This window comes from Varroa destructor, unplaced genomic scaffold, assembly GCF_002443255.2.
Source record: "Varroa destructor unplaced genomic scaffold, Vdes_3.0 BEIS01000004.1, whole genome shotgun sequence".
NCBI classification, from domain to species: Eukaryota; Metazoa; Arthropoda; class Arachnida; order Mesostigmata; family Varroidae; genus Varroa; species Varroa destructor.
In genome coordinates, this window is record NW_019211457.1 from 32,620,033 (window position 1) to 32,637,404 (window position 17,372).

Sequence of the window (17,372 nt, forward strand, 5' to 3'; positions counted from 1 at the left end):
AGAATGTTTCGGTAAATGACGGAATGGCCGCTTCTGCCGTTGGCCAACTTCATTTGTGACGTCGGCGTCATAAAGCGTGAACATTGACAGAATTGAGAAGTCCGACGACAATGTAAGAACTAGAGCGGCCGAATCCATTTGTTCTTCCCCTAGCTGCTGAAACACACAAGACGGATAGCGATGTCTTCGTTGTTAATAAAGGAGGCAGAATTTGTATCAAACAGACAGCATGTGGCTGGCAACCAGCGGCACCAACATCAGTAAGAACAAAAATCTACTGAAAAATATATATATACACCATAGCAAAACCAGCACCAGCAACGACGGCAGCACCGACAAATGAAGTTAAACAGAGATAGCATTTACGCACGCCGCCATTATGGAAAAACAGATCGGCTTTGTAGGTTAATAGTAGGCGCAATTAACTTACCCCCATAAATTTTGCAACACTCACGTAATCAGTAACCGCCTTATCTTCGTAACTGATATAAGGGATCAGATTGGCCGCACACTATGTTGAAATGCGGCAACTTCTGGGCACTGGACGCTTTTCGTGCGTCAAACAGACGCCAAACGACAAGCCTATATTATAGCTTTACTATAAAGAACTACCGTAGATTTAATGTCGATACTGTCTTATTTCAACGAATCCTGCGTCTGAGCAACGTGGGCTGACCTTTTACAATCGATCGTCGGTTTAGCAAACGCTTATTATATACCTAGACAACGTCACGAGTGTTTCTAACTGCCTGGATAGCGAGGGCTAATCAATTGTACGCTACTGGAATAATAATGATCAACGGATAATTGGTCGCTAACGTTTTAGCTTGTTAGTTAGAACCCTTAGTCTGATGCGGCCCACCACCCGCTGATTCTGATTAAAAATTATGTTACTAGTACTATATTGTTCCGTCTAGAGCATAGTACATCGAACTAGTATCAAAATGGCGTGTAGCAACTACATTTTCATGGTGTCTCATTGTCGATTGATTCGCTACTACTGGCATATTGTGGCCATTTTAAGATCTACATCTAAATAATGGACACGTTTTAATAACATAGCAAAAATGGCGTTCTATTCAAAGGCTATCGGACGTTCAACGTAGCTCATTATTTGCTACCGCTTAACGATCCCGAACGGTTAGACTGAGCGAGTTTTCTTTCCGAAACTGAGTACGCATCATACGGTTTGTTTCATCTGGACGCAGGAACGATAGACAAGTACTTTTATAGGGTTTCTTGTGAGTGCTGAAAGACGCCATCACTATCGCTAAATGATCTAGTGGCTGCAAGCATCAGCTGATAATACCAAAGTTTGCACAGGAATCATTATCAAGCCGAAATAATTTCTATATATGAATAAGATTTCAGAAAGAATAGGCTTGGACATTTGCTCTGACCCCGTTCTTTGCTCATTTATAGATATTGAAATATATATATATATATATATATATATATATATATATATATATATATATACCGAAAAGTGAATTTTTAACAAACATACGTCTAGCACGCAGTCAACGGCTATGCAACGCTCAGAACTATCTTGGCGTCTGTAGCCAGATAGTGCGAGCCGTACATTCGGTTCCGGCCGTACAGGCGTGCTCTATCCGAAACCCATCGATGATTTTTCTGCCTTTTTGCCATTTTGAATTATTGAGCACAACAATGGACCTACATCACCTCAAGTAACGCCTGTTTAGGAAGCAGTTCCTGATACTGATAATTGTTGATTAACCCATCGAATGCTTTTATTGATTGACTCTACTTGTGTAAACTTCCTCTTAACCGTAATTGGATGCACCTATCCTATGCTAATGCTAGTCTGGTCATCACACGCGCAGCAGCAGGGGCGGCGATTGCCCATTCGAAATATGTCGACAAGTGTCGATTAGTTGACCGAATGCATCTCTTCGAGAAGCGGGCGGCGTCGATTCTATGTTACCAATAGGCCTATTTGCATCAGGCGACACTACAATATGACAGTGGTGCCCGTCGTATCTCTGCTTTACAACACAGCGCGATGTGAAACTAAATTTATCGTAGCGCAAGCCGATCTGTCCTCGATATAGCGTTGCCCTACCGCCGCCATCATCCGTTTGACAAAGGTCCCCTTTCGTAGATCTCTAATCGTTCTTATTCCTCTCTTGTTTTCTATATTTCTTCTTCAAATCGACGACCTCACTGGACTGCGACGTTTTGTGCTCGAAAAAGCTACACCCGAGCGTAATGCTCACGATCGGCTAACATAAACTGTAATTGAAGTCACTTTTATGGCTACAATTACTGTGTATGTTATGACTTATACAAATAGCTACAATGGATCGTTATTGGTACTGTTTATTATCATGAAAGCACTTCTGCACCTTAATAATGGTCGATACAAATATATATATATATATATATTTATATGTAAATGCTATAACGAATGTGTCACCGATGGTGATGATGTCAATCAGAGCAACAAATCGATAAAGGCCGTAGCAAAAAACGATCTTCCATTTTCTCGCATATTGGTTTCCTTTGGTGGCAGTTTTCGTGGGGCCGCGCCTCGTAGCCCCACCTGTTAATAGTATCGACGGGCCAGCGTTCACTCAGCGTGGTGTAAAATCCTCTTATTTTCGCCGACGGAGTTTCATTGTCATCCATGACGGCAGCTGCCCTGCTCGCTGAAGTTGACAGTGCCTCATTTTGCACGTATTATGAGTATAATTATTGTTACTATCGGAATCTTATATTACTATCTCATCGCGCACGGAGCGGGGGAAATGGACCAAAATCAGTTAGTGGTTCAAGCGCGCTCCACCGTTTCTACGTTCATGTATCCTCCCCTATAAGTCCACGCTCCATTAACGACAGCAGCGGCAATAGTAGCGGCATTTTGTGTGGACTTCTGCGACAAAGAGTAAAAGTGGCAGGACAACGATGGCTATACCAGTAGCTGGTGTGTCCATCTACTATGGCTGAACAATACAGAAGCCGACGCGGAGGAGGAAAAGTCGCAATAAATTTCTGCTGCTATCAGCTTCAGTAGTAGCAGCAAAAATCTCATTCGTTCTCGCAGATAGTGGGGACGCCGTCGGCGACTCACGATAGACGCGAGCAGCTGCCACAAACTGTGACAAGTATTGAATTGCGGCTTGTTCGATCGAACGAATCATGGCTTGAGACCTGAATCGTGCGAACGCCAGGAGACGTACGTACGTACGTACGTACGTACGTACGTACAAATGATCGACAGGAAAAAACGGGACAGCAAATAGTTAGTAAGTAAGATGCCGTCAAAAACGGAGTTCTGGAAAACGGCAAGTTTAAATAGTGGAAGTTGTAATAACCAGTATAGTCCTATGCAGAGATGAGTGCCACTACCCTATAGGCCCATCGCAGTTTCTCAGTCGTTATCATGCTTGAAAGATCATTGAAAACTTTGTCGCTGGGGTTGTTGTGTGGAGGACGGTACTCATGACATTGTTCTTGACTAGCCGTTCGCCATGGTTCACTTTCCACCAGGCGGAATTGAGTAATTTTAGAGTTAGCTATAATAAAGGAGCGCTTACAATTTTATTTCAACTATTACTACTATTTATCACTATAATGAAATGTAACGTATTTCGGAAAACATAATAATTCTATTATTCTATACATAGCGCCTCCATGGATTGTGATTGCTCTCGGAAATATATACTTCTAGTAAAGATTCACATATATGTTATCGAACAATTTCGACCTATTAATTTGCGGCAACTTAAGCAGTGTAAATAACTGCTTTTTTTTTTTACTTTTTCTGCCGTTTATAAAGATACAGGGTGGGGCGAAGGTATTTTGAAGGCTCACTTGACAGATATACAAAGCGTACGTGTATGCCTCATATATATATATATACATGTATAAATGAAGACGCTCAAATTGTCCAAGGACTTTTGCTCCACCCTGTATACTGATAAGAATAGTCAAAAACATACATACGTACATACATATAGCCGCTGCACGAATTTCCAATGAACATTGCTACATTGTAGAAAAAAATATATTGCGCGGTTGTTCTCTCGGTTAGCCAGAACTATAGTAACAGCGAAAATAACGGCAAGACATTCAAGATTCTATACCTTCAGCAATGGACGCGCGGCTTTCCATTAGATTGTACAGGAACTCGATTAAAGTCACGGTACGAGAAAATCGTGGAAGATTCTAACCGTATCAATCGCCCGCTAGATCGAGCGCTGCGTCGTGCGCAACGTGATGCGATTAGCACGACGAACATCGGAGAGACCGTTTGGCCACTGTCTAATGGTGGTGTCAAAAAGGCTTCGAGAAGCGGGTAAAGCTAGGACGATTTTGCCGCCTCGTTTCCGTACAGATGATAGATGTCTCAACGTTTTTTCTTTCGCATTTCGCCTATATAGAAGTCCATGGATGTTCGATAAGTTTGTTTTGTGTAAGTGTTGTTGTTGTTGTTTTAAGAAGTTATGCTCCGTAGTAGTTTTATAGAAGTAAAAGGAACAAGGTTTATTTCTAGTACGATTTTACCTAGTGTGATGAAATTCGCAGTCGCAGACGAACAGAGTAGGGCTAATTGCAAATACGGGCAGTAAACAATTAAGAGTACCTTTATATATACACAATCGTTCAGTGGATGACATCCAACAGCAGATCAATAGGATCATGTGTAGGCTAACTTCATTGGGAAGCGTATAACGACCAAGCTCTTTCTATGATTTCCTTTGAATTGATTAGCCTTCTACGAAGGCAACGAAAAGATTGTACATTCTTCTATATATAGCCACGAAGTTAGATCTTTCTTCAATATCGGAGGCTGCCAGATTTTGGCCAAGTATCGGACGTACAGACAAAAAAGATGAACAGCACAATATACTATACGGATAACAATCCTTTGGGTTGGATATGCGTGAAGTTTGTATTATTAGACCTCATTGAATATAATATGCCAATGAGTGGCTCTTAGTCATTGTCTGTACCCCACTAGGCAGGGCGAATTCCCGAGTAGAACTCTGCTGAGTGATTGCTAAAGGATTATGATTTTGGGCTGAGTTTGACCGTATCTGATTATGTTTGAATGGGGGCACAATGCACCGTCAATACGAATTAGAATGAAGTAATCAAGCATTTGGGACTGGAAATTAATGAGCTGTTGCACTTGGAAATATGTTAATAAAATAAATTACTATATTTTACTAGCATTGAATGGTTTATTAAGTATGCCGTTTTCTTTGTAGTTGCTGATAAGGCTAGTCGATAGTTTGGAACTTTCCACATGCCCAGCCGCTGCAGGCGATTGAAATTCGTATGCTTTATATATCCACGAAAAGAGTTCGTAACTCGTAAAATGAACGTATAATTCTATACGCTAGTGTGCTATGTTGGTGACGGAAGAGCATAGATTTTTGAAATAGACATTAAGGAACGTCTAAAAATACACATAGATTTCTCTACTACATGTATGAGACAACCTATAATTTCACATACATGCAGCTTTCTAATAGAAGCACAATTAAACGCGAAGAAAAGAAAGCTTGTTAGCTAAAATTTCCGCCCGATTAAAATGCACGATTTTGATATTATAGCTTTGGCATTTTGTATCGGATCCTTCCTGTCCTAAACGTAGCATAACCGTTTGCCCATGAACCGAAAACATAAAATTGTCCATGCACAATCAAATATACGCACAAAGTTACATGTTAGATATCGTTCGATTTTCTGCTGGCATGATGCCTTCCTAAAATAAGTTTATTCGAGGCGTTCCAGTGCTCAATCCATTAAACCAAGTTTCCTCTTGAACGGTGCTAAACAACTTCCCGAGGGTCTATCTCTTTATTTGATTTAGTTAATTCTACAAAAATACCAGATAAGCCACTGATGCTCCTGGAGTGACATTCGCTCAAATAAACTGCACGCAATTAGGCCATCGATACAAGTACAGATGAAAAAAAACCTCTTTCACCAAAAAACAACTTACCCAGACGATCCTTCGAAGGTGGAACTTTCAGCTTTGGGTTTTATTACCTACAGCGTTCGATAAACTTTTAAACAGTGTTGCGTTTACTAAAAAAAGAGACGATTGACTTGCAATTATCCGTAACAGATTTGCGCGCCAGATCAGTTGTCAAAATTATCAACTCAGACTAGGCGGCCTCATTGATAACTCGCGGTTAGCGGACTATACGTACCCTCCCAGAACGTATCCACGCATTCAATTTTACGATTCTTTGGTTTCTTGCCACTGGCCAGCTGTTGTTTATGCGTGCTTCGAGTAGGCCGAGTCGCTGTTGAGCTGGCACAGCTGTACTTCAAAGGTTCCGTTGCCACACCTTATAACCAGTTTTCATCGATAACGATTAGTATTCTGTTCATCTGCCATTTTGTGTTATACTGGGTGAAAACAGATCCGTCCCACATCGTATGCGATGTTGTTTCGTCGACTAGCTGGGGCATCCTCGTAGAGCGGCCGCTGTTGACTATTGCTTCTGCCTATTGGTGTCCCTGTCCACCGAATGGTGAAGCAGATACACCTAGGAGTAGATAACGAAAGATTTCTGTTGCTCAGATGTGCAGATTCAATGATAATGTGCGCGGTCGACCGTAGGTAAATGCTTGAGCGTATTGCCAATCGACTTCAACCGATGACCCAACAGCCTATTCCCCGATTCAAGCAGCTGCGTCGGATACACACATACATACGCGCGCAGATAGACATACAGCTAGACAGAGAAGCCCGGCGAACCGTTATAAAGTACAGGTCGACGATATAAAGTTCTACTAGGTCTCACAAAGGAACCTGCAACGTCTTCGTTAAAAGAAGCATTTCTACACGAGCATTTGATGGAATTAAAGTCTAAATGAAGATTAGTCGACAAGATCACGGTCATTTCTGAAATGATCTTCAAATACGCGTCGCAGATACGCGTCATATGGTTCACTCCATTCTGTGTATTTACAAGCAGGAATGCAGAAAAAATCAACATGTTTTTTTACCTATCGGTGATATGCGACCAATATGACTGAATATACTTAAATTTGCTTTCTATCAAATGGCCGCTTGGGCGCATAAAAGTATATTTTTTTTGTCGGGCTAGCAGAATCTATTACGAAAGCGTAGTAAGGATAGCGATTCACGATATAGCAAACGCAATATGAACTTTCATTTTAAAGCTCGTATGGGGATTAGAAAGAAATAGACATAGTTTATAGGAACTAAGGTGAAGTAGACGGCTGCTGAATGAGACCATACGGAGGTAACGGCTAATGGTTCTTAAAATTGGGTCGATTCTGCCATTCAAAGGAAGCATTTCTATTTACGTTAAGTAAATGAAAATAGCGTGCGCATATTGTACGGAGCTGATAATCTACGTTTAGAGAGCAATTCCTTTGGAGACAATTAAATCAGCTTTGTGCATAATATAAGCCCCTTGACTGATCCCTCAATAAGGGATGTGTGGAAACTTAGATCGGGATAGTTGCACGGTTGACTGGTGGATGAAAGGCGAATATGGGTTCTAAAACGAGATTTTCTATTCAAGTATTTTTTTTTAAGAATTAAGTATTTATTATTATCGGAAGTAACAGCTGGATATATAATGCGTCTATTAGGTGATACTTCCATCGAGTCTCTGAGCAGTAGCGCATACCATAGCCATATTTTTCTTTAACTCGATGCTCTGAAGTGTGTACTCTAAAGATACGGCAAAACAAATCGGCATAGTCCAAAAATATTCGTTTTTCGTTTACATTGGAGCCGTATTAAGCTAGATATACGCAAATTCTTTAAGAAATTACTAGCCATTTTATAGGCGGTAAATGGTGGCTTTCTATTCGTTAAGCGTTTCTATCTCCCATCACTTTCATTAATCAATAGATTCTCATAGAACAACTGATGGACGAAATCATACGCTTATTTTAACAAAACGAAACGCGAGCTCGTACAGCTACTCCAAGTTGCAGACTGAGATAGACTGGCTTCAATCTATAACTTTACAAATGCGTTTAAGTCATTTGTTAAGCTCTTAAGATCGCGTCGTAACATCACATTGAACAATAATACGTCTACGTTGAACAGCTGAAAGAATACTACGAACGCTTCAACATGGCCAATACAACTTTTCTATGACGTCTTGTACAACGGTCGATCGACACAAATTATCACACGACCTAAGGTCAAATTTGTGCCCATTCGCAAGGTCCATTGTTTTTCTTAGGGCCGCCGTACGCACCCCAGTAAAGCGATTGCTCGTCCGACGATATCAATGTAACCATCCTACGTTTCATCCTCGTGCATCGCACTCTTTCCCTTCTCTAAGCGTTTCTATTAGCTTATGGTGATCTACCCAGCGCGTGCGCCCACGGCCTCCGGTGGGTAATTCAGCACTTAGCATTAGACCGCTGACCCAATACAAATATGGTTCTGACTTTACTCGTACTGCGAAACAATGGTACATACTTATCGTATATATGCAGTAGCAACGGTAAAAGAGCTGGAAATGTAATCCTGTCGCTAGCCAGATTCATGTATGAGGTCTATGTGCAGGATTACGGCGGTTTTCGTTACGTCTCACAACTGAGGTGGATCTTCCTATTCGTCCGCTTCCGTATGTCTAAACGCTTGGGTTTAGGAAAACGGTGCATGACGATAATTTGCGTGATCCCTGATCACCTTAGCCGACAGCGGCAGGAGCACACAATAGGCAATAGCGCACAACAGCATCGATCGAGTATGTACGCGAGTACTTTGAGGGAATCATCGTGGTGCCACTTGACAAGGAGGTGATTTGATGGTATGGCAAAACGTCCTGATGCAAGAGGTCTCTAGCTCCATGTATTTTTAGGCTCGAAAAACGGGTATATCGATTTAATAATCGATACACGAAACCGCGGTCGTGCAATCGTGCAAACATACATAGCGCGGTGGTCGGGTTAGGTACCTCTACGCGTGGGAAAAATGCAGGTGGCGGGTGTGGCGTAGCCGGAGCCAACTCAGATGAGATGTTGATTGGTCTTGTCGCGTGCCAGGATAATGGTACGCGGGCCGATGACAGCAGTTGCTGCATTGATTTTTCAATAATCTATTGGGTAGTGTTGCATTTAAAGCGCGGCCGATTAAAGTAGCACAGAACTTGAGCCGGAACGGCAAACTTTATGACATCGGATTTACTAGCGGCTCGACTTGATGTGTCTGAAAAAGAATGAGCACCTATAATGTATTGGATGTTAACATCATTTGTGGTCTGCAAAATAAAGGGAGCTCTCTTAGAAACAAGCAAAAGTGACTAAAATCCTATAAAATTATAAATTCCTTCTAAATTGTCAGAGGTAAAAATGCAGTTAATTTTTAGTTACATGAAGTACTCTGCAGTCAGAAGAGAATCATACGTATGTCTGAGAATTTTTAATGTCACCATCCGGTCTGCCAAATTAGCTTAAGGAAAATTTTGCCAGGGTCTTTCAAAAACCATTAAGGCGAGGTTAGACCCTTCTTTCAGAAAACTGTTTCATATTGCATTGCTGTATCAATTTTTCATTCCTCTCTTTCCATAAACGCGTAGGAACCTGACGATGGGGTTCGCCAGTGACCTGCAAGGCTTCGAGAGCCACGACGCTTTACTTAACGTACAAGATGCAGAAATCGAGCTGCTCGAGCACCTTCGACGCTGCGTTCAGATCAAGGTGAAAGCGGATAGGGAGTATTCGCTCGCCATGACGTCGATGTTCGTACAGGCGGGAAAACTTAACGGCAACCTCGAAGAGCTTCGCGGGAGTCTTATTAAAAAGGTGAGTGAGCTCTTGTCGAAATGCAACTCCCTTCCCTCATGAATTCTTTAACGTTAATGGAATACTGGCAATGCCATTGTTATATAGACAGGGTTTATGAGTTCATCTTAAAAGGTAATTTGCTGGTTTGTATCTTCTCAGCTTTCAATCGCACTATTTAAAATGCTGCGTGAGAATAAGCTGAAGGACCGATCCCACTTTGGATCACCAACGTATGAACGAAAGGAAATATCGATGCGCTGCATCAGCAGCATCCCGGAATGTATTTTTACACAATTTTTTTTTTGTATAATTAGTTCAAAAAGCTAGACTAGATAGTAGTCTGATTTGATTTATTTTGTAGACCAGTATCTGACGTTTTAAGCTCTATGATATAAGGTCATTGTAAACACATGTAACCGCTGTTCAGTTACAAAATTGATGAGCTAAGTCGTCGCTGCTCCTCCTGTCAACGTCCGATGTTGCACATTTTTTCATTACACATAATTAACACTAACTCTGCCCGACTCGTCAATAAACATTGTACGGGTTTTCAAGAAACGCAGTTCCTGAACAAACGCTACATCACCGTTAGTTATTATCCCTAAACTCTTGAGAAGCGTAACGCAGACGACACAGGTGTGGAAGTTCGCGTAAAGCTTTGCTGTCTCAGTATTTCGATATCAATTTATATATACGTGGGTTTTATACAACAATTGCGCATGCTGGATTAATGTGGTGAAGCAGACGAATGAAGGTAATCCGCTAAACAAACTGATTTTGCTGTTTCGTGCAACTTTTGTGGTGCGAAGTCTGCCCAGTGAACGTACCACAACGATGAGTAGGTTACTGGTGGTTCTGAATAACAGTCGGTACTAAAGCATACCGTTCAATTGCAATTATCGTTTGCTTGTTTAAAGAGGTGCAATTCCACCGACCCTGTTCCCCATCCCTCATACAACATTGACTGGTTATTGCTACAAACTAATGCATCGGAGGAAATTAATTGTACAAATTCTAATTAAATACCTATATGTACTGGCCTGATAGGGTCGAATCGTTTCTATCTTATTGATTTCGACGTTGGTAAAAGACAAAAAAGTTAAGAGTCATCATATAATGAGTGTGGTTAGTTACGTCGTAGTTTTTTTTGGGAAGTGTTTGCCGAATCAACCTCCTCAGTCAAGCTTCACAAAATCACTATACGTAGAAATGGCACGGCCATGGACTTGAATATGATGCTCTTGGAAAACTTGTAAACCAAGCTTCTAGTTAACACATTAATCCAATCATATTCGGACAAAATATAAGCAAGAAACGGTGAAATTTCCTCGCCTATTTTCCTAAATATGCGTCATGGACAAGCTGACTGTGGTTTAACATGACATTAGTCAAAATCAAATTTAACAGCAGCTCCCAATCCTCTTTCTAAACGCTGCCAGTTTACCCAGAGATGCTAAACTCAAGCATGCGCTATGCGGGGCAACACGTTCATCAGTCTTGCTAACCGTTATTCTCAACGTACCGCCCAAGGAAAAACGTCTCATGCTCGGTCTATGTAATCATCTAAGCGCCTGCCTTGCCTCTTAGAATATTGTCGAATGGCGTAGGAACTTTCAAACTTGATTGCATTCATACATGTCAATACATAAATAGATCTCGTGCGTCACCATCGAACACAGCGTTGGCGTCATCACTGAGATCAATACTTTCGAGGGTACATCGCTTAGGGGTTCATCATTGCTTCGAACAAGGGGCACGCGCGTTATGTTTATGTGTATACCCATGGGGTTAGGCGTTAGTTTTAACTGGTTGGCTGGCGCTTATCTCGCAGTCGGTAATTCTGACTACGAACAGCAGCCCAGTATAGCGGCATCGGCTGCTCGTAGTCATGTACGCTCATCAGAGACTTTAAATGTAATGATGTAGTACAATTGTTTCTTTTCCGGGGGAGCTGCTACATACGAACGCACTGGATAAAGTTGATGCAAAACGTTGGGCTTTGTTCATCGCTGCCTGCCTGCCTGTTGGGACCTCTAAGTAGCCAGTACCACTTTTAAATAAAGTGCCCACGGAGAATAGCTAAGTGCTTATGTAACAATGAATTAAATATATTCCGGACTTGAGCTAGACATAAAACAGCTTATAACCTATAAACGGGACATGAAAATGGCGCATGACGAGCCGGGATGTTTAAACCCGGTGCACCCTCGATACGATAAAATATAACATTATGTTTACGTGCCTTCTGATGGAGGCTAGCTAGATTAGATGGTAGCCTAGTGTGTAGGTGTCCAAGTGAGTGTGTAAGAAGTGGAGAAGATAGGCACAAGCTCGTTTTGAATCTTGACTCTTATTGACGTTCCCATAGTGTGTAGAAGCCGGTTAATAGCAGCAAAAACGAGTTCTTGCAGATACGTGCAATTAATAAATGCCTTTTGCTAACGTGGAATATTTATGGGGTCGTACAGTCTTAGTGAGTTATTAGTAATTTTTCTCTTCTTCTTTTTAGGCGTGGGATACAATCGTTGAAACTACTGAAACAATTGGGAGAATAGTTCGTCAAAATGCTGATTTTCTAGCGGCTAACACACTTGAAAGTATCACCAATCTCATCCTTGAAAAAAAAGCCCTTCGTAAAGTTTATATGGAGGAACACCACAGGATACATGCTGAACTAACAAGGGTAAGTCATCCGTCAAAATAATACGCTTAGTATTGTCTTGCTTCTTATGAGCGGGCATAATCCGCTTATTAAAGAATTTGAAATATAATATCTATGTATTATATATTGGCTTGCAAAAAGCTAGCAACTATAAATCAGCACGTCCTCTATAGATTATATTTAAATAAACTCTTTTACAAGCCTTTGTTGAGCCACTAAATTGCTAAATCACTGACACCAAATCAACTTTTAGCGGTAGTTATTTGTATTCCTTTTTTTTTTTACAAAGGGCACTTGCATGACAAAGGGCCTCAACCCCGACGCGCATTGCTGGGAGCTATGCCATTTACTAAAACAGACTGAACTGAAGACTAAAGGGTAAAGATAGTTTTCTGGGGGGGGGACAACGAGAAAAAAGGTTGTTCGCGTCCTCTTTTGTGCGTTGTATTCATGCCCGAAAAGGAGTAAGGCGCATGCCGCTGCCTATTGTGACATGCGAAGGCAGCGTCGACGTCGGCCGCGGCCTGTGCTCGACGTAAAGCGGGATTGCACTGATTTGAGATCGACACGGATTGGGTGCTTAGCCGTCCATGTTGGCATTCAGCAAAAGCTCTTCTATCCGGCGGCGTACTTTCACACAGACGCTGTCTGCGGCGCCGACAAGAACTGAAGCTGTTTGGGTCTTTGGGGCGTGACGTGGTATCGCCAACAAAAGCTCTGTAAAGACGTTTTAGTGGCAAGCAGAGTTGGCGTTTCCGTAGGCAACTACTGGCACCTTCTTTCTAAGTATAATCCAACAGTGCATCAGCCTAGAATAGAGAAGAAACTCGAGACGAGGTCTTCTCATTGAAGGTACCTGTGAGCCCTTTTTGGGTAGGAGGCACGATCAACTCGAGCGTTTCAAGGCCCATACACGAACGTGGATGGAGCCCCTCAGGGGAGTAGTCTGCAGCGCAATGACGAGATTTCAACATCGCTAGCCGAATAAAAGTTACGCATGTGGGTTGTCTGCTTATTCAGTGATGCCAAATTCTCTAACGCCACCGTCGGACTCCGCCGTTTCGTCGTATACGCATCGTTCATCGTTGCTGGACTCTATCCACAGATAATTGTTAAGTAGACGTTTAACATTTTTAGGCTTCGATCTATGTTAAACCACAGGAGACTACGATTGGTGCTAACGGTTGGTTCCGTGGGCATATCTTTAGAGCTTCTTAAGAATATATCAATCACAAGTAAGCGGCTGTATTATATGCGCATTTATAATAAATGTCTGAAAGTATGAATCCGATTATATACTTGTGCTACGTGTTGCGCCGGAATTTTCGAATTATCCACGAAAGGAGTTTACAACCCACAAAAACACTGCCACAGCATTCGTTAGTCCTTTTTTTTTTCGACAAAACTGTGAACTTTGTTTACCACCGGAAATGTCCTTACGCTTTCTTGCATTCTAAATCATTGAAAAAGGTTTGCAAGATGTATCGGTCCGCTCTTTCACGTAAATAATAACATAACCGCATTATTGAAAGGTCAGTAAATGGCTGGTCTTTAGGCGCGACAGTGTCGGATGGCCCCCCATTACGTGACTAACTCCGCTCGACTTTTTCTTATAGGAATGCCTAAAGAGCAAAGTATACAACAACGATCCACGGACGATAAACAAACTTAAAGGCGGTGCTATAATTTTAGAGATAGGACCAAATAGATGCGAAGAGGTGGCAAAAATTTACATACTCTCAGTTGTTGGTTGTTGGTGTCATTACGAAGTTGCTTCGGATTATATAATCGTCTCTACATATATATGGTGGTATTATTATATTCTATATAAAACTCTGGGTTCAAGAGATGAAGTCATTTGGATTTTAAGCAAAAAAAAAAAAAGTAGCATTGATTCTGCAAAATTACAGGCTTTAGGTCAAATATCGTTCATGATTATCATATACGAGAGTTTGTAGTATTTTGATCAGACATTCTATCATATTTGGCCATCATCATCATCGTTATCCCGCGAGCGTTCCCGCTCAGAACCCTCCACCTTCTACTTCGCCAAGGCCCGTGCATCCATACACTCGGAACTATCTTCTATGTTGTGTTTATGTGGTGTTCCACTGCATTCTACAGCTTCATGCCTGCCTCGAAAAACTCAACACCCACCGCTTTCTCCCTATTCGCCGGTGTGGGTATGTGCGTGTGCGTGTGTGTGTACTTTGGCAAAGAGGCTCTAGGAGCCAAGTTCGTGTCATCCATGATTGCACGATGCGCAGCAACTGTTCTAATATCCACTCGCCAAGGCAGTTCTCTGTCTCTTTTTATCCTTTGTACACCCCCCCCCCCCCCGGGCAAATCTGGATTGAAAAAAGATACAGCTCGTAAGCTAAGGGTGTGGCAAGCGAGAAGGTCAAAGCGACCCCTCGGGCAGTTGACTTTCTCAAAAGCTGAAAGGAACAAAATCAGTCAAGAGCAGTAACAGTGGTAGTAGCACCAATGGCTAACGCAAGCAACCTGTCCCTGCACAAACAGCCTACAGCAGTACGGAGGGGTGGTCGAGCTGCCCACGTTGATAAACGCTCTGGGAGTAAGGCGCGGTGCAGGATGCAGGCCCACTTATTCAGGAAGCAAACAATTGAGCTGCGAACGAGAGCCGGTTTGATATTCAGGGGCTAGGGAGGCTCTGCTGGCCTGGGAAAGAACTAACAGTATGATATGTATTCTAAGGGGAGTGAATATTTAACTAGGTTAAATGCTGTTGTTCAGATGACCAATAATAACTTGATCTGATTTGAGTATCATGCTGTACTTTACAAATACCTGTAAAGAAATAGGTAGGAATACTTTTACTCAATAATTTTATAGCTTTAGAAGAAGATATCCAGTACTTTCTAAAAAAAAAATTACCCGGTCTGCAAATTAACTTTTGTTGTTTTGAATAAAACCTCCTCGAAATGGAAAATTTTCACAGAGGAAGAGCCTGCAACAAGTCTCTTCTTAAAGTCACACATTGGTCCCTGTTTATCCTTCTCGAATGATGTTGAATATTAGAGACAACGAAACTTTTTGGGCGACACCGAATTAGGATGGTTTAACAATCACGTGTGGGAACGACGATATTTCTTGCCGTTAATTTATTATGATTTACAAGAAAAAATCAGTACAGGAATAAACATTGTATGTCAATATTAGAAGAAAGGCTACAAATAAGATCAAAATCTTTTTATATCAGCTCCGCGAAGACGTGTTTCGAATTAAAACTGAATATGAACGGTCCGTTGAGGCGGCAAACGATGCTCGAATAAAATACGACGAGGTAGTTTCGCGCGCTGATTCCGGACCAACGAAACAACGAAAGGTAGACGACCTTCGAGACAGATATTATAAAACATCCCGAAAATTACATCAGGTGAGACACTTACGATTTTATTATTAATTTACGTTTTAATTGATTAGTATTTCACCATTATTTCTATAGTCCCAAGCGGAAATTGCTTATTATCTCAAACTGACTCCTGTCTGCAGCGATGAGACAAGAAATACTGACACAGCCTCAAACGGATTGTGAAAAGTGGCCAATTATTTCGAATTGTACCTTCAGTGTATCGTATTATACAGATCCGAATGTCTTTTCAGCCTGTCCTTTTTATATCATCTGTTTGGGTTTATCTTTTTAGATTCACAATGAGTACGTGCTTACATTGAACGACGCAATGCAGTATGAGAAGCAACTTCGGACGGTTCTATTACCTGACCTCCTCGAATGTCAGGAGTCAGCGCTTCGGGAAGCTCTGGAAACCTGGTCAGCATCTATTATAGAAGCCTTTGCATACTTCTAATATAGTCATGACGTAGGGCATCCCTACAATAGATCATCCATTCAACGACCGGATATTTTAACCATTATACATAGCGTACTATGGAGATGTTAAGCGTTGCTTCAAATGTGTATAGCTTTTTTGCGGGAACTACTAGCTGTATCAATTTGTGTATTGGTATAGCTGGTAGATGACTTCAACTATTTCTTTCCGCTAGAGATTGCTTCGATTAACCAATGTTTGTCCTTCTGCTAGACCGTCGTGTACAATTAAAGCGGAAAATGGTTATGAACGTTTTTACGACTAAGGAGGACTGTTAGCTTAGTTGTAGAATCAAATCTCCGTCACGGACCCGTTCGAGCTAAAATCGTACATCCGTCACCTCCTAAATATTTGATAGAAGCAATAAATATCGATAAAGTCTGATTAGTAGATATACAGCTTGTCCAACTCCAGCCGTTTAAAGTATCGGACGTATAATATGAAAGTGTCTATTTTCCTGCTAGGCCTTCGGTGATTTACGCATAATTGGCCGGTTTCAGTCAGCATATGTATGAAATAAATAGCCCGATGCGCGGATATCTACATCGGAACAGACATGGAGTCTCGTAGTAATTCAGATCATAGGGTAATGCAGAATAGGCTCACAATGGGGAAAGAAACGAGGAAAGTAGATTTACGATTAGGACAGAAGATAGGTCGCTAATTGATACGGATACCGCTTGTATTGTAACCTGCTTCTTTTGCAGCTTCAAGCTTAGCATTTTTTAATCGTACACGCCTATTTTTTGTTTCCACTATTTCCTTTTATATCTAGACATACTCGGTTTAGAAAACCAGTGATTTAGCTTGCCATCGTATGCCATACGAACAACCTATAGAGGCAAGATACACCCGGGAACTGCCGGTGTTCCTCTTAACAGAATGCCCGGATCCGAAATAAAAGAAAAACTGCTACGTCTAATATGGACTTCGTACAGTTAGATCAAAGTAGGAAAATATTTTTCCAAAGAGATTGTGATAATAATGGCATATAACAGTTTTTTCTTATATACCGAAATTTGCCATTTTCACTTGAGTGGTACGACCTTTAGGAAGTATCTATCCATTCAAGAGCAAATCCTGAATTATAAAAG

At 41.5% G+C, this 17,372-nt stretch overlaps 1 protein-coding gene and 1 long non-coding RNA gene across 9 annotated transcripts in view; one reads left to right on the top strand and one right to left on the bottom strand.

The window, feature by feature from the left end:
* Positions 1–9,223, bottom strand: part of LOC147756096 (uncharacterized) — a 28,493-nt gene extending 19,270 nt beyond the window's left edge. Inside the window, exon 1 of the long non-coding RNA XR_015326309.1 lies at positions 6,189–9,223. This is a non-coding gene — a long non-coding RNA (uncharacterized LOC147756096). The remainder of the gene's footprint in view (positions 1–6,188) is intronic.
* Positions 1–17,372, top strand: part of FER (tyrosine-protein kinase Fer) — a 69,182-nt gene that overhangs the window by 41,829 nt on the left and 9,981 nt on the right. For all 8 annotated transcript variants that reach the window (XM_022802165.2, XM_022802164.2, XM_086986922.1 and 5 more), the window contains 4 exons: positions 9,558–9,783; positions 12,275–12,448; positions 15,651–15,827; positions 16,096–16,220. In XM_022802165.2, coding sequence (XP_022657900.1) covers positions 9,568–9,783; positions 12,275–12,448; positions 15,651–15,827; positions 16,096–16,220 — 692 coding nt within the window. In that variant the 5' untranslated portion in view covers positions 9,558–9,567. Of the gene's footprint in view, positions 1–9,557; positions 9,784–12,274; positions 12,449–15,650; positions 15,828–16,095; positions 16,221–17,372 lie in introns of those variants that run through there.